This window comes from Dipodomys merriami, unplaced genomic scaffold, assembly GCF_024711535.1.
Source record: "Dipodomys merriami isolate MVZ:Mamm:240054 unplaced genomic scaffold, mDipMer1.0.p SCAF_20, whole genome shotgun sequence".
Lineage (NCBI taxonomy): Eukaryota > Metazoa > Chordata > Mammalia > Rodentia > Heteromyidae > Dipodomys > Dipodomys merriami.
The window spans coordinates 13,098,845-13,122,228 of NW_027203382.1; the positions used below are offsets into that span (position 1 = coordinate 13,098,845).

Genomic DNA, 23,384 nt, shown 5'->3' on the forward strand with positions numbered 1-23,384 from the left:
GATGACAGCTAATACTCAACACACCGCAGAGTTCTGATCAAGCTCTGAACATACAATAGCTTTGTGAATTCCTGCAAATCATTGTGAAGGTGTCATCTGATTGCATAAAGTCAGGATGGGGATAGATGGTTGACTGAAATATTGTCTCAGATGCAGAATTGAATGGAAGCACTCCCTAACAATCCTTCGCAATCAAGATAAATAATACACCAATGCAACATCTCTTTACATCAAAATCTCTGGTGGCTTATGCCTGTAATCCTAGCTACTCAGGAGGCTGAGATATGAGGATCATGGTTCAAAGCCAGCCTGGGCAGGGAAGTCCATGACACTTATCTCCAATAAACCACTAGAAAACCGGAAGTGGCACTGTGTGGCTCAAGCAGTATAACACTAGCCTTGAGCTGAAGAGCTCAGGGACAGAGCCCAGGCCCAGAGCTCAAGCCCCAGAACCAACCATAAACAAAAAGCAAAAACAAAAACAAAAAATTAACCTCATAGACAGTGTCTCCAAGCCCAGAATCATGATGTTCCAATCAGACCCTGTGTCCAGTACTCCTCTCTGCTAGGAGTATCCTCGATGCTGCAATGTTCCCCCAAGCCTTCCTCCTCTGCTGCCCCCTGCCCAAAAAGTTTCCCACTCCAAATCCACCTCTCACAAATCCACCTCTCACAAAACAGTATTGGTCTTAAGTCTTAAGTTATTATTTCTTTTCCCCTCCTCTAACCAGATACTAAGACTTCAAAGGCAAGGAATTCCTCATATCTTCATAACAATGATTTGTGTGCAATATGTTAGTATTAACTGCATGCTGTTTTTCATTAAAATAGAATTGTCATGTGTCTATATAAAAAACATGACTGGATTCATCTCTGAGTTGCCCTTAGGCTTGGCTTTCCAGTCCTATGGCACCTGAAAACATAATGACAGCTGACTATGTATCCCCTGCCCTTTTACTGCAGACTCCCACATGAGAGGTAGACTGACCAGCTCCCCATCCAATTGACCTCAGTTTTCTGCCTTATTGTCATTCTCTCCGCCCTAGTGACTCCTGACTAACCCTGAAATAATCCTGCAGCCGCTAGGCTGCAGATATACCATAGGCTCTTACTAATATACTTTGCCTCAGAAACTGTATTAAAATATTGATTACTCATACTGTGAAAGTGATTGGGAGAATAAAAATGGCCAGCAGAATTCTTACAGTCATCTGAGCTCTCAAAATTCATTAAGTGTAAAATTTTGCCATCACTTTATACATATTTTCATATTTTAAATATATATAGTGTCACTCTTTACTCTTCTCTAGGTAAAAGAGATAAAATACTAGTTGGGCACTGGTGGCTCACACCTATGATTCTAACTATTCAGGAGGCTGAGTTTTGAGGATAGAGGTGACTCAAGCATAAGTCTTAAACATGAAAACTAAGTAAGGAATGGAGCCTAGAACCTAAGTTCAAGCCTTTGTTCTTACATACATACAAAAATACTATCTTTGGCCTTCACTAATAGCTCCTTCTGGTTTGTTGTTGTTTTTTGTTACTTTTATTATTCTTAAACAAAACATCCATTTTATAAATACAAATTCTTTTGAAGCTTTATGATTTCTGGAAGGGTATTAAAACACAGCACCATATGAAATTTAGTGAGATTATATCCTTCTGGCTTTCCATACTGTCTTTAGGATTGGTTAACTGAAAAATCCTTACCTATTCCTGAGGCTGGTATAAAGGAATGGATTCTTTCAACAGGAGAAAAATCCAAGAACTGAAAATGTCTGAACGAAGATTGTCCCATCTCCCAGATGAAAATATCAACTAAGTTCTGATATCCTAAATTAATGAAATAAAAATCAAATGTTAAGTCATAAGTTGGAAAAAGAAAATTACAAATTTGGGCAGTAATACAAATGATTAAGTTTGAGGAACAAATACCCTCCCCCCCAGAATCCATTTTCTTTCAACAAAAATACAACAGAGTTGGAAGTACTTCTAAATTTCTTTTGCGTTTCCACATTAACAGTATGCACTATTCTTCATTAACCAAGATCATATAGTATATAAAAATGAGGCTGAGCTTCACAATTGTAATCATAGTTGCTCAAAAGATTGCTTGGGCAGAAAATGTGGGAGAGTCCATCTCCAAAATAACCAGCAAAAGGCCAATTTGGCTGCATGACTCAAGAAGTAGAGTGTCAGCTGTGAGCAAGCAAGTACAGCAAACTTGAGGCCCTAAGTTCAAACCCCAGTACCAGAAAAAAAAACTGGGGCCAAATATTTCATGTTTTATGAATGTCAGATTTTATCCATGAATGCAATAAGCAAAGAAGGCATAGTCCTACTCAGAATATTCTGAGCCAGTCTTATTAAAAATTTCTAAATACTATTTATTAACACTATAAGTGATCCACAATATCCCAAGTATACTCATATAGAAATTTAGCTATTTGTACTTTGCATATAAAAATCGTTGGAAATTTTCTCACTTTACATATCCACCCCCAGTTATATTTTAACATAAATGTAATATGGTGGTTTGAAACATCATAAGATGAAAGGTATAATGTATAAATTGTTCGAATCCATTTATAACTGACAGCAAATACCCAAGATACTGTCTAAACATGCTCAAAAAATTATAGGAGCCTTTCATATAAAACATGCAATCTAAATTATAGGTGACTTTGGTAATAACTCTATATTCTCACCTTCAAGGATATTTTTTGTAAAAATCAAGTAAACATCATCACCAGAAGACAAAGCCTCAACTTGTGTTGTCCCTTTGATGGACACCTCTTGGAAGTTAACAAACCCACTTCCAGACCACCTAAATAATGAGGCATTTAGACGAGCATTCACTGGGGTGACGGCTAAGAACACCAAGCCACTTCGGCTGAACAAAGACATGGTCAGCACACCTCGGATAGGGAGTGTTTCATGAAAGGTAAAGTTTCTTCCATTCCATTTGAAGACCTGCAGGACATGTTCAAACACAGAATTATGATGACCTGGAATGTCAGATCTGTGAGAATTTGACAAATGTCATATGTTCACTCTCCTGGATCCTTTTGTTCTCTTAGGGAGATACTTTCATAAATGAGAATTTAACACAACGGATGCTCTTTGTGCACGTGTGTGTGTGTGTGTGTGTGTGTGTGTGTGTGTGTGTGTGTGTGTGTGTGTGTGATAAATGACCAACAATTTTTTTGGAAAATATATCCGCATAAATGGAGTGGGAAAGAGTGATCAAAGGCAGTCATTATATTCAATATACCGTAGGTAAAAATTGACTATGTAACTTGAGCATAGGAATGGGAGGGGGAAAATGAGGAAGAACAGCAGAAAGGGTTGACATTAATCAGATGCATTGTATTCATAACCTGACTTATGGAATTGTAACCTCTTTGTACACTACTTAAACTAACAGTTTTTAAAAGGAAATAGATTTCCTTCAAATAAATATCAAATAAATATTTATTTGTATTATATCTAGGAAGATATCTAAGAAGAAAGAACTAAGTGAAATGTGGAACTGAATAGAAAACTTTCAGATGCTGCTATGTTACTTTCAAAAGCTTGAGTTAGAATGCATACGTTTTGTCATGGTGGTAATGCATGCAAGATCTCAGTGTGTTTGTAGATTTACAATTAAAAGACAGTTTGTAATTTACCTCATTCTTTAAACAACCTGGTCACTTTCCCAAAAATTACACTCATTCAGTTAACAGTTAGGACCTCTGAGCTGAGCAGGAGGGTAGGATACAGTAATCTCTTTTATGGATCCTACTAACTACTACAAAATATCTAAGAATAAGTATATGGACAACTGATATGATTTTAACTTGAGAGTAGTTTAGTTTTGAAGATGACATGGAATGGGATGGCAAAAGTATGGATGCATTAGGGAAACCAAGTTAGAAAGAATGAGAAGACAGTTTCTAAGACAGTCCACATTGTAAACAAATGACACAAAAGCAAGCAAGTCTAACTGGAAAGAAGCTGGCAATGTTGAAAGAATGAAACTGGAAAGGCTACATCATGAGATACCTTGCATTAATGTAATTGCTTCATTTATCTTTCAAATAAATACCCTTTTGAAAGTGAAATACCAACAGTACATAGCCATACTAAGTATACATACTAGGTATACATACATAGGCATATGCCAGTACTATTGTGAGCAAATGAAGAAATATGGTATTCCTACATAAGGTCATAGTAAATAATTTTGAAATTAATATATTGTTCTAAAATGGGACATAGTCAACATTTTGAATAGATTTCCCCAGATACTCAACACGGAGTCTGAGAAGATGAGAGATGTTCAAAGACTATTTCTGAGAGTATTCCAACAGTGCAGCTGAGAAATGATGGAGCCAGGCTTTGGGAGAAGAAGCAGAAGTAGAGAGAAGTGTCTGCACTCAAAATGGGTGAGACATTTGACTTTTTAAAAGTGTAATGATAAATTAGATGAGATATATATATATATATATATATATATAATATATATATATTTTCTCCTGCTCCATTGCATTTCAGAGGGGCTAATTCCTGAGATAAAGGGCAAAAACTGGAACATGCATTTCATAGAGAATATTAAATGTTCAGACTGAGATAAACTGAGGTAACTATTAAAACATAAAACCTTTTCAAGTTGATATGTCAACAGGCAGCTAAATATGCAGGTCTGGATTACAGAAAAAGGGCTATGAATATAATCTGGAAGACATTTACCTAGAGCTGATAAGTACCATCACATTATCAGATAAATGAAATTACCCAGAGTAAATGAAGAGAGAAAAAGATAATTAAATAAAAGTGAAATTCTCAAAAAAAAAACACCGAGATATTTCAACTTAGAAAAGGGATGAACTTGCAATGCAGACTGAGAAGGCTAGCAGAGAAATGAAAGCAAATCTGTGTGAAAAGATTTTGACTTTGAGGATGAGGTGATGTCACATGCCAATCCATGGGAGATAATGCATAAAACCACATGACACATCCATTGCATTTGACAACTCAGTTGCCATCAGTGTAAATGAGATCAACAAAGGAGAAACTTCTTTCAGACATACCACAGAGGAGAGAAAACAAATGAAACAGAATCTAGATGGGAGACAAAATTCAGAAGAAGACAAATTCTCTCTTAAAACAATCTGGTACAAGACAGTATGTTGAAAATGAACTTTACAACTTTGGTGGGGGGCGGTGGGCGAGGGGAGGGAGGAGTTGGGGAGGTGGGGAGGAAAGGGATGGTAGGAGAAAAAAAAAAGGAGGATGTAACAATGCTTGATAGGAAATGGACTCATTACCTTGCTCATATAATTGTAACCCCTCTATATATCAGGTATATATATATATATATATATATATATATATATATATATATATATATATATATGTGGGGGGGGGGGGGGGAAAGCAGTACTGGGGATTTTTTTTTGCACTCTAAAATACCAGATTTTTAATTTTTAAGTTAAACAATCCTTAAAAAGCCATTTAAAACAATGTGAAAATTCTTTTAAAATTTTTTTGGTAATGTCCAAACCTCATAACCTTTTGAATTTTAAACTTAAACTCACCCAATTGTTACAGCATGCTGACAATTCTTATCTTGAACATGTTCACAAACACATACAAAACACACACAGATACTAACGTGTGTAGAAACCAAAATCAGTTGTACGTACATTTTCTAAAGTTTTTAAACAAAAATGTAAGACAATTTCTCTTTTAAACTAAGTTCCTTTGTTAAGCTTCATTTTCCCAGGGCTTGCTTGTTTAGCAAGGCAGTTCACCAATGGGTCTTTTGAATCCCTTCTGTTGGAGGAGGGCTGGGGTGATGGGGAGTCACCTGAAACTAAACTGGCCTGATTTTTTTTTTAATGCAATTTTAGACAAGAGCACTTTACCAGTTGTTACATTGTCAGGACTAGCTGAAAAGTCCAAACCAGGCACACAGCCTTCTACACCCTCCTGCCAGCAGCCTCCACAAGGAGAAAATGCAGCCTGAGGCTTGAAGGGAACCAAACTAGCCCAGCAACCTTCCAGGCCTCACAGGGGGAGGGCATAGCAGGTCTGTGCCCGGCCCAGCCGGAGGCTGGAACTTTCATTCCCCCAGAGATGTTCAAACCTGCAGGTGTCTGTCTGGGCGGCAAAGGGTCTTGGTTGACACACTATGAGGCCGCCAATGGGGGTCCCTGGGAGACGTCCCTGTTCCCCCATCTGAGTGGATTTTTTTCTACTGGAGTTTTCCTCCAGCACCTGCTTGACTTTCCACACCTGAGAGCCACATCTGAGTGGATTGTTGTCCACTGGAGTTTTTCTCCGGCACCTGCTTGACTTTCCACACATGAACCAGAGTGGCCACACTTGAGTGGATTGTTGTCTGTTGGAGATTTTCTGCAGCATTTGCCTGATTTTCCACACCGCACAGTGCTTTCATTTTGTGTTGTTTTTGTCTGTTGTAATTATGTTTCTTTCTTTGTTTAATGAAACTGCCACTGACCACCTGAAAGTGGCACCAGTGAGATCTTAGCCTCGGGCTTTGGCCCAGGGGGTCTGAGTATGGGGGAGAACCTGTCGGTCTGAGGGGACCATTGCTAGGGACTTCTTTCCCTTGCCCCAAGATGACTGGGAATTCTCCTGCCTTGGAAGGCCCCTGGGTCAACGTTTGCAGAAATCTAAAAGAAAAAAATCCTCTGGAGGTGAGTAGAGGGGGTTCGAGTCTCCTGGTAAGTGAATGGTGGTGAGATGTCGCCCCATTCACTGAGACCTGATTTTGTCTTTGTGGCCACTTGTCTGTCTTGTTTACTTCAGTGTGTTTTCTGTTCTATGTTTTCTTGGGTAGGGAAGTTCTGGGTGAGCGTGGCCAGCTCACTCAATAGACTCTGGATTCAGCTTGCTGAGTGAGAACAACACAGAGTTCTGGTAGAGATAAATTGGGGGACTGAGAAGGTGACTCAGTGGTAGAGCGCTTGCCTTGCATGCCTGAGGTCCTGGGTTCGATTCCTCAGCACCACATAAGCAAAAAGAAAAAAGCTGGAAGTGGCACTGTGGCTCAAGTGGTAGAGCGCTAGCCTTGAGCTGAAGAGCTGAGGGACAGCATCCAGGCCCAGAGTTCAGGCCCCACGACCGACCAAAACAAAAACAAAAACTGGGGGCCCATTAGTCCCCAACTCAGCCTTTGGTTGTTGTCTTGTCTAGTTCTATTTTAGAATTGGTACCAGCTTTAAATGTGGATCTTTGGGGATTTTTTTAACTCAGGAATTCCTGCTTCTTGGGTAAGTACCCTATTATTTGAGCCACACTCCTAGCCCTTTTTGGTTTAGTTATGTTTAAGGGTCTTGTGCTTTTTGCCAGGTCCAGCCTGGCCTGTGATTTTTCCACTTATACCTTCTTTGTACCTGAAATTACACAGTACCATGCTCTGCTTGTTATTGGGGTGAGGGTCTCACTAACTTTTTGCCCAAGATGGCCTCAAGCTGCAACCTTCCCAATCTCTACCTCTAAGTCACTGTAATTGCAGATATGAGGGCAATTCTTGAACACTTATGCCAATTGTAACAAGTTCATAAAGATGCAAATATCAGTAATGGAGGGTATGAGTAAACATGAAAGAAAGGAAATGAATCCAAGTGAGAGGACTGGTTTCCACAACAGGCCCTGTCCTCCACTGTGAGCAGAAGGAGTGAGACTAGGTTTCAACTGGTGTTTTGAATTTGGTGTTGGGGAAATGATTAGCTTCCCTATGGTAGCTTTATGTCAACAAGATTATTGGATTACAAATAAGAAGGTCAAAATAAGATGGTAGTCTGAGTGAGAAAACTCATTAAGTAAGCATTATTAGCAATCCACTACAGCATATGAAAGAAATATGAAGTTTCTGTGGTGGAATGGAGTGCTCACTTGCCAGTGTTAGTCACAAGTATCTAGTAATACCAGTTGTCTACTTATATAATATTTTATCTGTAATGTTTTCCAACTCAATTAATTCTAAATTAAGTGTACACATTTATTGTTATATTTTCTTTGGCTCTTGATGAACATACAGTATTCCTCACTCTGCTGTTTAAAAATTAACTATGACCATACTTGCATTATACTTTTGCATTTTTAATAAAAATCAAATTATGTCTGTGTTTACAAAGCAACATGGAGTATTTTAGAACTTTATTTTAAATGAATCAAACCTGAGTAAATTCAGAGTCGTCTTTTGGGCTTGCAATAATTAGGTAATCTTGAGTGTCTGAGGTAAAATGTCTCACTTGAGAGCTTCGTGGAATAATGATGGTTTGTACCTGCAATAAAGATAGAAGAGAAGAAATAAAATGATGACCTTAAGGAAAAGACTAGGATCCTAGTGTTTGAAGAATTGTCCTGATCTGTGGGTAAACCAAATTGTCCTTTGAAAAGGCACAAATCTGCCCCTGAGTTAAGATACCTTTCACCTTTACCTTGCATTCATAAACTGTACAATTACTTAGAGGTAATAAAAATATAATTTTAAAATATTGAACAAACATTATCTTCAATTTGATTACTGTTACAAATCTGAGTTTCTTTTAAGGCAATCTGAGGAAAAAAATTGAGAGAGGAAGAGTGGACGAATGCAGTCTTAATAATTATTGTACATATATGAAAATGGAACCAGGAAATTAGAGAGCATGCGTGAGGTTGGGAGAGAAGATGATAGGGGTAATATTGATCAAGATGTATTATACTCATGAATGGAAATTCCTTTGTATACCACTTAAAGATAATTTTTAAAAGGAAAAAAATATTGTTTTTACCAGAAATAACTTCAATTCAGCGGTGAATGCATATACACTGCTAGCAGAAGGCCTTTCTCCATTTCTGTCTTCATGAGTAACCACTATGTAGGGGGAAAGGCCAATGATAAAGGCCTCACACCTTTCAGGATTTTCTATATTTAAATCCTAGAAATCAGAACAATAGTAATTCATGCTGTGTTCAAAATTTACCTGTACATTTTATTCTATGTATCATTTTGAAAAAGTGATATTAGGTGCCTCGTTAGCCTAGTAGGTAGCACGTCAGTCTCATAAAAAGATATTTACCACAACTGGAATAAAAATTCCTTGCCATCGGTAAACAGTCAGCGATGATTTTCGTAACATTATTCCATATGTCAAATCTTCTAACGTAAAGAAACACCAGCCAGAAGATGACTTGTTCAAAAAACTTTGAAATGTGGAAAAGACAGAATCCATTCCTCCTAAGAAACATGATTCTTTATTAGTGTATTATCTCTTCCTCTTTCATAATTTATGTAATTTATTATTAAACAATGAGACTAGTGAGTGTATAACTACACATAAATATCTTGCCATGGTGTGTGTGTGTGTGTGTGTGTGAGAGAGAGAGAGAGAGAGAGAGAGAGAGAAAGAGAGAGAGAGAGGCAGATAGGAAGACATACTGAAACTGAGACAAGCTAGAAAATTTCAGAATAACTGAAAATAATAACTTTTATAAATAAGAAAAATACTAATACTTTAAGTACATATAGACTTTTCCAAAGCCTTTTTTTTTTTTTTTTGTAGGTCATGGGGCCTCAACTCTGGGCCTGGGCACTGTCCCTCAGCTCTTCAGCTCAAGGCTAGTGCTCTACCACTTGAGCCACAGCGCCACTTCCAGCTTTTTCTGCTTATGTGGTGCTGAGAAATCGAACCCAGGGTTCATTCATGCAAGGCAAGCACTCCAACACTGAGCCACCTTTCCAGCCCTCCAAAGCCTATTTTAAAACAAATTCTGAATGTGGATTTAAAAGAAAAATATGTTAAACAAGTCAACTTTCATAAATGTGGTGAAAATATAACCAAGAAACTTAAAAATAATAAATGTTTTGCAGAAATATGCTGAATGCAGATTTTAGAACTTACACAGTGTTTTGAAACTGCACCTTCTAATGGTTTCTCACTGTACATTTTACATTTTACACATTTTAACAATGACATTTTACATTTTACACATTTTAACAATGATAATGAAAACATACAAATTTCAAATGACTGTCAAGGTTTTGTCAAATACGTATTACTTCTACATATCCTACACTCCTGTGTTACAATTAAAAGAGTGAAGAGAAAACTATCCTCTAATGAAGAACTACTGAAAATTCTATTATGAATTATCATGACTACACCCAAGGCTAATAGTATGATCATGATGCAACAAGAACAAGATTCAAGGTTGAAAACTAGGCTCCTTATAAAGGAAATGTTTGAACATACAAAAATGTCAGTCCAAGAATGCATAAAGTCAGTACTTATAGCATATCCATTATAGATTGTCTTTCCTAAAAATCCAACAAATGCCAATTTTGTTAACTTTTAAACAAGTAATCAGACACTAGTAGCTCACGGCTGTAATCCTAGCTTCTCAGGTGGCTGAGGTCTTCAGATCACAAAACCAGCCCAGTCAGGAAAATCCATGAGATTCTTATCTCCAATTAATCACCAAAAAAAAAAAAAAAAAAGGAAGTGGTGGTGTGGCTCAAAGTGATAGAGAGCTGGCCTTGAGAGGGAAAAAAAAAAAAAGGAAAGAAAAGAAAAAAGAAAAAAAGTTCAAGGACAGTAATTATGCCCTGAGTCTAAGCCCCAAGACAGGCACCAAAAAAAGGAAGAAGAAAAAAGAGAAAAGAAGAAAGAAGGGAAACCATGGGAACTATGTTTCTTTGGGCCTGGCTTACTTAATATAAGTTTTTCCAAGTCCTTATTTGTAATAACTTGTATATGTCTGAGACAAGCAGAAACAGTCAGATAAGTTGATGTTAGGTGAAATGAACCCCAAGATAAGGATTCAAATGTGTTTTTCTTTCTTGTGATTGTTTCTAACATATTTATAAGATGATTTCTTTGTTGCTTTGTATGTCCCTCCCCCACGGTATAACCCCTGCTTTCACTGTATTTGATGTTGGTATAATTTGTGGAGGGGAAGGGAAAAAACAAATTGTTAAATAGAGATACAGGTGGACCCACTGAAACAATGAGATGTATAAGTCATTATGTCGAAAAACAAACTTTACAACTTTGGCTGGGGGTGGGAGGATGAGGGGCTGGGAGATGGGAAGGGATGGGAAGGGGAAACAAAGGAGGAGGCAATAATGCTTGATAAAAAAAATGTACTCAGTACATTGCCCATGTAATTGTAACCCTTCTGTATGGTATTTTCACAATTAAAAAAAAGAAAAAAAAGAAGAAAGAAGGAAGATAAAAGAAGAAAGAAGGCCGAAAAAAGAGGAAAGAAGAAAGGAGGAGGAGGAGAAGGAGGAGAAGAAGAAGAGGAAGAAGAAGGAGAGGAAGGAGAAGAGGAGGAGGAGGAGGAGGAGGAGGAGGGCCATAACTCTCCCTTGCGAATCCTTAGTGATCCTGAAACATGACATTCTGTACCATAATTCAAGAAGGCAAATGAAGAAGTGACTGGTAGTGTTTTAGAATCTACATTCATGCAAATACTTCCACAATGCAGACTTCAAATGATAGTAATAGAATGGAGTTGGAAAGCATTTACCCGTCTCTCCAACCTAAACAACTAAAAACTGCTCTGAATCCAATGCCACATCACCACCTTCTTTGACTTTATTGTCCCAGCCAGGCATAATAGCATGAATTTTCAGCACCTATTCCTTCACCTTCATTCATTATGATATTCACATCCAATCTTTCTCTACAAAAAGCACCTGATTTTTTCATTATAGTTCTGTAATCCTAACAGTAATGGTTATTCTTTAGATTCTCATCTTGTTGGTCTTCTAACCAGCAAATGCTCCAGATTGTCTTCTCCATTTTAATGCATTCTTCTGCTAGTGATTCAATCCCATCTTCTCCTGGGCTTCTCATCAGGTCTTCCAAACCTACTTTGGAAGGTCATTATTCCAACCTCAGCCATTCAATATGAGTCTTTTAAAAGTTTGGTCTAAGACCTCTTCTCTTTTCTATAACTGGTTGTAAATTTTCTTTCCATGTGTTTGAATAAAATGCACGCAAAAGATTACCAAATACAAAATCAAACAAACAACTATTTAGGGTTTGGAGATGTGGATCAAGTGACAGAGTGCCAGCCAATGCGTGAAAGTGTCAGATACCTCATCCAAGCCTCAGTTTAGGAAAAAATTAAAAAAAGATAGCCAAGCTCATTTTCCAGTAGAGACTTTAACATCTCAAAAACAACTCAAACTCAACATGTGTTAAAATACATTCATTTTTATTTCTACCACAAGAATTATATTTGCTTTTCTTTCTGAATTCCCTTTTTTTCCTGAATGATATGACCTCCACCCAACTGTATAAGTTAGAAAATTAGGAGTTATTCCTGGCATTTCTTTGTCTACCCTAAAATCCAGTCTACCACTGGGTCTAAACTACCATCATTGTTGCCTTTTTCCTGTCTCTCCATGTCCTCTCTGCTATTCTAACCAAACCATTGTTTGTATAGCACTATGGATAATATCACCAAAATACATAGATGATCATATGAAACAACCCCCCATCACCCATCATGCCCAAACTACCCAGAGACTTTCAATTAAACAAAGATAAAAGGTTAATACCTGTAATTCTTTGTTAACACATCAACATCAATCCTGTCCTTTATTTCTGTGCCCATTTTCCACTCTGGTTCTTCACTTAGAATCTGGCATTTTACGCTTCCAGTCTGTTACCCTGACAATCTCCAACCTTTCAGCCCAGTTCTTTCCATGACGAATCTCTACTCATTGTTCAGCTTATTTCAAACACTGGCACCCCTGAGAAACACTTTCATATGTGTGTTTTTTTTTTTAACATTGCCAGCTTTCCCTTTACAACATTTGTTCAAATTTACACTACACACTGATTTATACTGATTTATTCCTGGCAGCTTCTAAATGCTAAGCTCCAAGGGCTCCATTCCATGTTTAGTACATAATAGGTGCTTAATAATTACTCATCGATGCAATAATAGAATTAGCTATCTGTTCTCCATTTTCAATAGATTCATTCAATAAGATGCATGGAAATCACGTGAGTCTTATCCATGTGATAAATTAGTTTAAATGTTTTTCTCTTATAAGATATTAAACATACTTGTTCCAAAGGCTGACTCAGGTATTGTCTCCCACTGCACACTCACAGCTAAATCAATGCCATTGGCACGTGACACATTTAGGTATATGGTCCTGTTGGATTCTTCAACATCTATAGAGCTTGCTCTATAGAAACAAGAAACAAAGCAAAAAAGAGCATATTTTTAGATATTTAACTGTACATAATATGGGCAGCATATACTTGACCTAAATTTTCACAATCTAGGAATCCAAAAAGTTGATACATTGACTATAGCATTCAAAAATATTCACTTATGTAGCTTTTTTTGATGCACTAATGTAACACTGAAACCATGGCCACAAAAATTAAGAGGGGGCTGGGAAGGTGGCTCAGTGGTAGAGCGCTTGCCTTGCATGCCTGAGGCCCTGGGTTCGATTCCTCAGCACCACATAAGCAAAAAGAAAAAAGCTGGAAGTTGTACTGTGGCTCAAGTGGTAGAGCGCTAGCCTTGAGCTGAAGAGCTGAGGGACAGCGCCCAGGCCCAGAGTTCAGGCCCCACGACTGGACCCCCCCAAAAAAAATTAAGTAAAGATCAGAAATTTCACATTAGATGGAGAATAAATTGAAGGAGAAATAAATTTTATTCTTAAACTTCTCCACACATATATCCAATATCTGATAGAAAAATAAAGTGAGGAAATTCTTAGCATAATACTAAAACTAGAGGCCTTAAAATACTTTATGACAAAAATCTCATAAAATTGGACAGCTCCTAAAAGAAATTTTCAAGCTCCAAGATGTTAATAAACGTTTGAAGAGTTTGAAGAGTATGAAATGCAATAGGATCATACAAAACAACCTTCCTTGTGGCTAACCCAACCAAATTAAACCAGGTAGAAAACTCACATTTACAACAATAACAAAATATTATTTATATTATTTATTGTTTTTTTATTGTGATTGAAAACACAAAATAGTGAAGCTCTTTACCTATAAGTACCAGTTCCAAGAATATGAGAATTCTATTGACACCACTCTTTAGGATTTATTTAGGTTTTTATGCTCCTGTTACCAGGCCACTTATAATTTCTCTAAATTTAATCTTCTAGAGTTAAATTCAAAACCCACTTTTTAAATCAGGAGAACTGGTTATGATGCCACATGTTTGTAATTCCAGCAGGTGAAAGTAGAGGATGTCTGTCCCAAGACTGGCTCAGCCAAATGTGGAAAAAAAAATTTAAGGAACGTATAAGGGCATGGCTCAAGTGGGAGAATGTTTACCTAGTAAGTTTAAGACCCTGGTTTCAAACAGGTGCCGGTGGGTCACACCTGTAATCCTAACTGTTCAGGAGGCTGAGATCTGAGGATCATGGTTCAAAGCCAGCCCAGAAGGAAAGTCCATGAGACTCTTATCTCCAATAAACCACCGAAAAAACAGAAGTGGTGCTGTGACTCAAGTGGTAGAGTGCTAGGCTTCTCTGAAAAGCTGAGGGACAGCGTCCACGCCCAGAGTTCAATCCCCATGACCGACCGAAAAGGAAAAAAAAAAAGATCCTGATTTCAATCCTATGGCCAGCAAAAAAACTAAACTAAAACAAAATACCAATTTCCTTGTACATTTTTAATCACAAAATATTCGCCTTCTAGTTTTAAAAAAGACAATTTCCTTATAAATAAACTCTACCTATTTCCAACGGCCAAGATGCTGAATAAGCCTAATGGGGCCTGGTTTTGCAAAACTGTGATCAGCGTTTGAACACGTGGCCCTAATCTAGCACCTCCAGTTGGATTAAACAAGGTGCAGACAAAATGTTCATCCATTTCTGGTTCCGTGTCTAATATGGCAGATATGTGTAGGGTCTGAAAACAAAAGCAAAGGATTAAGTTAGTAGAAATACAACATTGTTCCAACACATACACAGAGAAATTCCTCAAACACTTTGACAACCAATAGTATTTTGAGAATAATCTTTTTTAATTTAATATTGCCCCCAATATGTTTTGGGGATTTTCAAAACTATGACAATTAACAACACATGCATTAAGAGATTCGACCCTGCCTTGGCTGCATAACTCTATTAGTCTCAGTCTGGTTTAGGATTCAGTCTAGAAGCAGTGGTAGCCATAGGAAGCACAAAATAGAAATAAAGTGTTCACCCACTGGAAAATGAATAAACAAATTATATTCAGTCAAAAGCAACCCAATTCGGCAATAAAAGAACCAATTAATGTACAGTGCAGCCATAGATATTTCAAGAATTGTATTGAATGAAGGAAGGCAACACAAAGAGTAGATACTATTTCATTCTATTTAAACAAATTTGAGAACCAGCAGAGGATTCAGTATTAAAAATTAGAAAATACTTTCCATGGAAGGCAAAGGGAGAATTCTCTAGACACTAGTAATGTTGAGTATCTTCATTTGAACACGTTACAGGTAGACAAACGTATTTTTAAAGTAATTCATCTATATGCTTAAGATTAGTATATTTTACTGTTTATACTTCAAAACAAAAACAGGTAGAAAAGAATTTGGTGGGTTAAGAATTCTGCTTAACTCGAAAAGGTCAAATAAGTTGATGTTAGGGAAATGAACCCTAAAATATGTATTCAAATGTTTTTTTTTCTTTCATGCAATTGTTTCTAACACATTTATAAGATTATTTCTTTGTTGCTTTGTATGTCCCTCCCCCACAGTATAACCCATGCTTTCACTGTAAAAAAAAAAAAAAAAGAATTCTGCCTAACTCTTATGAGCTAACATTTAATATGCCTAATAAAACAGAAAGACCTTTCAATAAACTGAAAAAAAAAAGAGACTTCAGGAAAAAACACAATAAACGATCATTTAAAATAGATAAATAAAAAATGTGAATAGAACAACAGCAAATTCTTGTTTCACTTCAAATTATATGGTCATGCCAAGACTTTTGAACAAATCAATAAAATGTTTTAAATTTCCAAAAAATAAAAATAATCAAACACGAACATATGTTGAACTTTACAAAAGCACATCACTATGAAAATTATCTAATTATTAAACGATCTGTTTAACTTTAGGGCTAAGGTGTAGCTCCAGTACTAGAGCACTCATGAAGCATACACAAGGCCCTGGGTTCAATCCCCAGAACTGCAAAAATGAACTGAAATAAACAAATTAATTATAAAGTTTAGTAGCAGAAAGAGAAAATTAATGCATAGGAAAAGAATTTTGGAAGGCAAACTTCTATGTACAGATTACTTTCATAACAAATGTCAAATCTAGCATCTTTTCTCCAATAAATGACTCCCCTTCTCAAACAACTACATTTTGTTCAGAATGAGCAAAACAAAAAGAAATGAATGGCCTGTAATGTTAGTTCTATGAATCAAAACTTTTTAAACAATGTAAAGTATGCCATTTGGATAGGCTTGAAATTTAAAATATCAAAATATGTACTTTTGTTTAGACACATATTTCTTTATTGAGAACAAATTTTTTCCTATTATTTTCTTCTCTCTCTCTCCACACACACACACACACACACACACACACACACACACACACACACACACACACACACACACACACACACTATATAACATAACAGCTCTTGACACACAGTTATTCATAAAAAATTTATCTCTCACCACTTAGAGGCATAAAAAGGTATAAAGAATATGCCACTGAGAGAAAATTATTTTTAAGTTGTAAAGACAATCTGTTCTCATTAAGTTCATACTCTACCTTGAATCGAACACCTTCCTCTAAAACAATAAAACCTCTGGAAGGAGTCAAATCTTTTGACTCTACTGAAGAATTGACATCTGTCACCATGAACTGAACTGTCACAGTTCCAAACAGTCCTTGAGCAGGTTCCCGGACAATGTACAGTACTGCAACACTTTCCTGCACGTGGACAGCTACTGGTTCTCTCAGGAAAAAGTGCTCACTGTTGTTAAAGGACACAACTCCAGGGCCATCGTCATTAGCAAGGATAGTGATTAAAGCTGCCAAAAAACCAACATGCAAGTGATAAATGAAGATAGAAGAGGTTATAAATGCTGAAACAAGGGTACAAATTTTATTAGAAATGGACAAGTCTAAGGTGGTCATTTTTAGAGTATCATTCCTTTTTTGGGGGTCAGTCTTGGAGCTTGAACTCTGGGCCTGGGCACTGTCCCTCAGCTCTTTAGCTCAAAGCAAGTGCTCTACCACTTGAGCCACAGTGCCACTTCCACTTTTTTCTGCTAATGTGGTGCTGAGGAATCAAACCCAGGGCCTCATGCGTGTGAGGCAAGCACTCTACCACTGACCCACCTTCCCAGCCCTATCATTCCCTTTGTAAAAGGGAAATGCTTAAGGTCATTTAATGAATTTTCATGTTCATTCAAAATACCAAAATACTTTTTAATCTTGGAACAGAAGGCAGGTTCGTCAGCCTGATGAAAAGATACCTCTAATGAGTGAACACAAAATATCACATAATTCAAGCAGTGATATTTCCCACTGCTGAAACAGAATCAAAACAATGACACTTGCCATCATGACTTTATGGAAATGTTCTTGGCCATCAGCCAGGTAATTTGTGAAAGTGATGGAAGCATCAGAACTGTCATTTTTGTAAATAAAATGCTTGTTTGCTAAGAAAATTTAACAGAACAATAATGAGTTAAAATTATAACCCAAAAGATTTCAAAGGCAAGAGCATTCTATTTACCCAACTAATAAAAATACTAATAGGAGCCCTAAAAACTAATACCAATAAGGACATACTATTTGTTCAGTCTACATTAAATGACTTAATTTGTACTATATCCCTGTAAGACTGATTGTATTTTTATTCACATTTTATAGAGTATATGAGTAAAACACAGATAGGTACATTTAAAGAAATTCAAAAGCTAGAAAGCCAGGCACCTTGTCTGATTCTGAAGTCTAGGTCTTGTGAACAATGCTGTCATAAATTTTTGTTATGCATGAATATTTCTTATATATTGATTGACAGCATGTCCAACAACAGAAAATATATGCCATGGCATATTATATATTTAAATATATTTATACCCATAAAGAAAAATGAAATCAGTCATTTGTAGGAAAGTGGATAGAACTGGAAGTCTTTGTGTTGAATATAATAAACTTCAAAAAGTCAAAAATCATGTTTTTGCTCGTTTGTGAAACTTAAAAGATACATTTTTCAAGGACATGTACTTATGAACATATTATATTAACTTATACATAGAGAGAGAAAGAGAGCATGAGTCTAACTATGGTACTGCTTAGAATTTTGAGGGAAAGAGGAAAATAGAACAATGTAAAGTGAATCATTTTGAAACATTGCAACATTCATTGTATGACAATGATAGAAGAAATCTCAGTGAAAGTTGTAGATCAATAGGATTGAGGGACCATGAAAGAGAAAGCCACAGACAGGATTAATTTGATTAAATGTAATATATCCATATTTGAAATATTATAGTGAAACCCTTAGAACAATTAATATACATTAAAAATAAATTATAGGAATATAAATAAAACACATTTAGTTAGGGGTTGAGTATGAATATTCAAAACAGGTTTTGTTGGGGAAATAAATAGGGTGGATAAATTAGTTTGCATATATAAAAATAGAACAATGAAATGTGTTAAAAATTGTTTTCAAGTAGTGAGAGTAAATGGGGATGATAGAGAAGGTAAAGTTGATGGGGATACCTTGTATGAATGTATGGAAATGTCACAGTGATACCCTCCTTGTTAATAAAAATTTGTTTTAAAAAAGCTAAAGAGTGCAAAACTAATGCCAGGAAGTCTGCTTAAGTCCACATGTCCTTTAAAAATATATATTTTTAAGTAGCTGTATGAAGGGGTTTCAATTCAACATGTCAGTTTGTGAATATAATGTATCTGGACCATGGTTCTATCTTGATATGTCAGCTCTTCTTTACAAAATTTAACCATTAAACAGTTTTTATTCTCAACAGGTAGTGCACTTAGAAATTAACATAAAAACAGAAGACCGATATGAAGATAATCACAAGGTGTGTAACTGTAACAGGCACTGTCAGTGCTTCACTATATCCCTTTGTCCCACTAAGGTCATTTGCAGAAGTTCCTATTCTCCTGTGGTCAGTCTCTCATCTGAGCACAGCATCACTCAGACAACAGTCAGGCCAGAACTGCTGAAGGTGCTCGAGATGTTAACATCCCTGCAATTAGTAATGGGAGGTAGTAAATAAATATCCAGTTCCTTCCTTTGCACAGCAGAGTTGCAGTGACCTGAGGACTACAGCATAACTAAGGCTCAATAGTTCACAGCAGTAATTCATTAGTGCACCTTCCCTCAGTTTTAAATAGATATATTGCATATTGAAATGATTAATTATAGTGCTGGTTTACATCAGATAGTAGAAAAACTTTTACCCTTACATCTCACATGAGCAATGAATAATAAATTCTTTTTTTTTCTTTTTAGTCAGTCATGGGGCTTAAACTCTGGGCCTGGGCACTGTGCCTCAGCTCTTCAGCTCAAGGCAAGCACTCTACCACTTGAGTCATGGTGCCACTTCTTGTTTTTTGGTGGTTTATTGGAGATAAGAGTCTCATGGGGAAGTGACACTGTGGCTCAGGTGGTAGAGTGCTTGCCTTGAGTTGAAGAGCTGAGGGACAGCACCCAGGCCCAGAGTTCAAGCCCCACAACCCACAAAAACAAAAACAAAAACAAAAGGGGTCTCATGGATGTTCCTGCCCAGGCTGGCTTTAAACCGCAATCCTCAGATCTCAGCCTCCTGAATAGCTAGGATTACAGGTGTGAGCCACTGGCATCTGGCCAATCAATTCTTTTTATGTTAAATAAAACATATTTGCCAAATGAAATCAGAAGTGAGAAAACTAGAGAAAGTTATTTTATAATGCTTATTTGGAATAGACTTTAGTTGAATTTAATAGATTACAATATACTTAATATTTTAAGTTTTTTAACTTTACAATGAAAGATATCATAATACATTTAAAAGATAAAAGACAGTATGGGAGAAATATTTATGTAAGTTGGCCCATTTCATCTAAAGCCACATGTCTTCAAATCCTTACATCAAATGAACCAATAAATTACTTCTGTTTAAAACCATCTGAATTGAGCTTTCCATTGCTCATATATAAACAATTTCTTGACAACACATGGTATCCATTCCTCCATTCTTTTACATGTGACTCTATGCTGTACAGAAAATTAATATCATCTCAATTATATACTTATTTGAATTTGAAACAATACCCTCAAACAAAGGTTTCTGATGGCTTAGAAATGTCAGTTTATTGGATCAATATACCAATTAAACTAAAGCCCATTCTGAGGTTATTCAAAATTCTTTTATGATTTTTACTCAAATCAGATGTTTTCACATAAAGAACAATAATTCAGAAATATAACAGTCAATGAACATAAAACCAAAAGAAGATTTAAGCCACTGGCAAAAAAGGGAGGTTGAAATGTTAACCATCAACCAATCAGTCCTCTAAATCCATTGGCTTTTCTATCATCTGAAAGACAACAATCAAAGTGACTTTGTGGGGGAGGTAGGGGTGTTGTTGGGAACTGTACTGAAGATCTCTTGCATGCTAAGCTCAAGCTCTATCACTGAGTTACTTCTTCCGCCCTTTAAAATCACTTTTAAATAGGCCTTTTGAACCAAGATCATTATATTCATGAGGTTTTCCCTTCTATCATAACTGTTTACCTTTTTCTTAAGTAGTCAGCACAATACCTATGAAGGAGTGAAACAAGATACCTTTTAGCAACAATGTGAAATCACTCCAACTAAAAGACCTGGTGCTCATAATCTGTCTGAAGCATCTGTACCCCCTGTTCTGTGCAGAAATGCAGTGGCACTTCAGTGACACTGGAAGGATGGCCTTTGTCACTCTTTCTATTGCTGAGCAGGAAACTAGAGCAGAACACAAAATCTAAAGAAAGGACATCTACAAATTGCATAAAGCTAATAATTAAGGATTTTTTTTATCGGTCGTGGGGCTTGAACTCTGGGCTTGGGCGCTGTCCCTCACCTCTTCAGCTCAAGGCAAGCGCTCTACTGCTTGAGCCACAGCACCACTTCTGGTTTTCTAGTGGTTTATTGGAGATAAGAGTCTCACAGAGTTTCTTGCCTGGGCTGGCTTTGAACCATGATCCTCTGATCTCAGCCTCCAGAGTAGCTAGGATTATAGGTATTAGCCACTGGTGCGGGGCAGTTGAGGAACTTTTAATAGTATCATTAACATAACTTATGTTTTTGTTTTACATAAAGACACACACAGTCTAGATGCACTATTACACTGCCACAAAATTTCAGAATGCTTAACTTAATTTTTTTTTTAATGCTAAGTATCCAGAATATAGGCCCTCTTCACATTAGGGAAAGCAGCAGAGAAAGGGACCGTGTGCAAAATCTAATAATTACCTATTGTATTCTCTCCCAGCTGTAGTCCAGGAGAAGGATTTGTTAATATCAACTGAAACTTTTCATCTCCCTCTGGAATGCCATCATCAAGAATCAAAATGTCAACCGTTTTAGACCTTTCTCTATCAGCAAAGTGAAGAATCTGGTCAAAAAGATAAAAAGAAACAGTAGAATGGTTAATATATCTATGTTTTTTATGAAGTGTTTAGAAAGAAGTACAATATAGCTGTGAAGGGAAAGAATACCTATCTTAGAGGGAATTAATTTCATTCATTTTAGTATGATATAGTATGAAGTTAATATATTTTTTTAAGTAAAAGCTATGGAGGAAAAGAAAAAAACAAACATTTGGCTACAAAATAAAAGACATGGAGGTTTCTCAAAAGACTCCACATTGAGCTCCACTATGTCCTAGCAATCCCACTTTTGGGCATTTACCCAAATGATCACAAACAAGACCATACTAAAACTACCAGCACAACTATGTTTATTGCAGCATTATTTACCATAGCTAAGATATGGAACCAACCCAGATGCTTCTCAGTAGAAGAATGGATCAAAAAATGTGACATATACATATGTATGTATTTATAAATATGTATGAATTCTATGCTTCCATCAGAAAGAATGACACTGCCCCATTTGTTAGGAAATATAAAGACTTGGAAAAAATTATATTAAGTGAAGTAAGCTAGGCCCAAAGAAACATAGGTCCCATGGTTTCCCTTATTTGCAGTAACTAGTATAAGTCTAGGACAAGCAGGAAAGGTCAAAAGCTATGTACATATAACCATATAAGATAATGTTAAGGAAAAGATAGGGACACATGGTGTTGTTTTTTTCTTGCTTGCTATTGTTTGTAATGTATTTATAATGTTCTATCTGATTTTTTTTGTTTCTTTGGTAGGTTCCTCCCCAACAGTGTAACCCTTGTGGTCACTGTATTTGATTCTGGTGCCCTGCATCTTGTATATACATTTTTCTAATTTGGGGAGGAGAAGGGAAAAAATAAATGCTTAAATAGGGATACAGGTTGACCCATTGTAACAATGAGATGTACAAGACACTATGGTGAAAACAAACTTTACAACTTTGGGCCTGGGGGTTTGGGGAGGGAGGGAGGAGTTGGGGAGGCTGGGAGGAAAGGGATGGTAGGGGAAAAACAAAGGAGGGGGTAACAATGCTTGATAGGAAATATACTCATTACCTTACTCATGTAATTGTAACCACTCTGTAGAGTATCTTTACAATAAAAATATATATTAAAAAAAATATAAGACATGTAAAGACAAAATAAAAAGTACGTTGAAAACTTAAGGGGTTTCAATAAGTTTGAAAAAAGAAATAAAAAGAATTAAAATATTCAAGACGCATAAGAAACATTTTGGTGAGGTCATCTAATGATAAATATTCCTTATATTCTATTCTCCCATAATTCTTGCCATAAAGTAGTTACTGAATACAGAAATAATCTTTAGAATAATAGAAAAATTCAGTTCAAATGAGTAAATTAGTGTAAAAAATGATTCCTTCATATGGAAATATTTTATTTCAGAATGGAATGGTTAATATATTTGCTATTATTATTTATATAGAACCTAAATCACTATAATTCACAAGGACTAATGATTACAACTCCACCTGAACTGTCCTCTGTGATACAAGTTGAGACCCACCATTGGAGTAAAGATGTAATCCAACCCCATTTGAGCTTCCAAATTCTGGGCATACACGAACAAGGAGACTTGGCCAGAGGCCCCTCTGCCCCTCTGGGCTACCAGGGTTAGACTTCCATAGGTTTCACTGACTTCAAACCTATAATAAAGAGAATACAGCCATTTTTCTCTTATAAAGTTAATTTTCTTGGTAGTAAAGAATCAGAAGGCCAGGAAAAGGCTCACA

The 23,384-nt window shown here is 36.4% G+C and overlaps 1 protein-coding gene across 1 annotated transcript in view; it reads right to left on the reverse strand.

The window, feature by feature from the left end:
* The window catches only part of Adgrv1 (adhesion G protein-coupled receptor V1), a 469,087-nt gene that overhangs the window by 359,004 nt on the left and 86,699 nt on the right, over nucleotides 1-23,384 (reverse strand). Inside the window, exons 40-49 of the mRNA XM_070031103.1 lie at nucleotides 23,159-23,297; nucleotides 21,483-21,624; nucleotides 16,774-17,036; nucleotides 14,731-14,906; nucleotides 13,086-13,210; nucleotides 9,081-9,238; nucleotides 8,793-8,939; nucleotides 8,193-8,300; nucleotides 2,709-2,973; nucleotides 1,711-1,833 (exon numbers count right to left, since the gene is read on the reverse strand). Of these exons, the coding sequence (XP_069887204.1) occupies nucleotides 1,711-1,833; nucleotides 2,709-2,973; nucleotides 8,193-8,300; nucleotides 8,793-8,939; nucleotides 9,081-9,238; nucleotides 13,086-13,210; nucleotides 14,731-14,906; nucleotides 16,774-17,036; nucleotides 21,483-21,624; nucleotides 23,159-23,297 (1,646 nt within the window). The remainder of the gene's footprint in view (nucleotides 1-1,710; nucleotides 1,834-2,708; nucleotides 2,974-8,192; nucleotides 8,301-8,792; nucleotides 8,940-9,080; nucleotides 9,239-13,085; nucleotides 13,211-14,730; nucleotides 14,907-16,773; nucleotides 17,037-21,482; nucleotides 21,625-23,158; nucleotides 23,298-23,384) is intronic.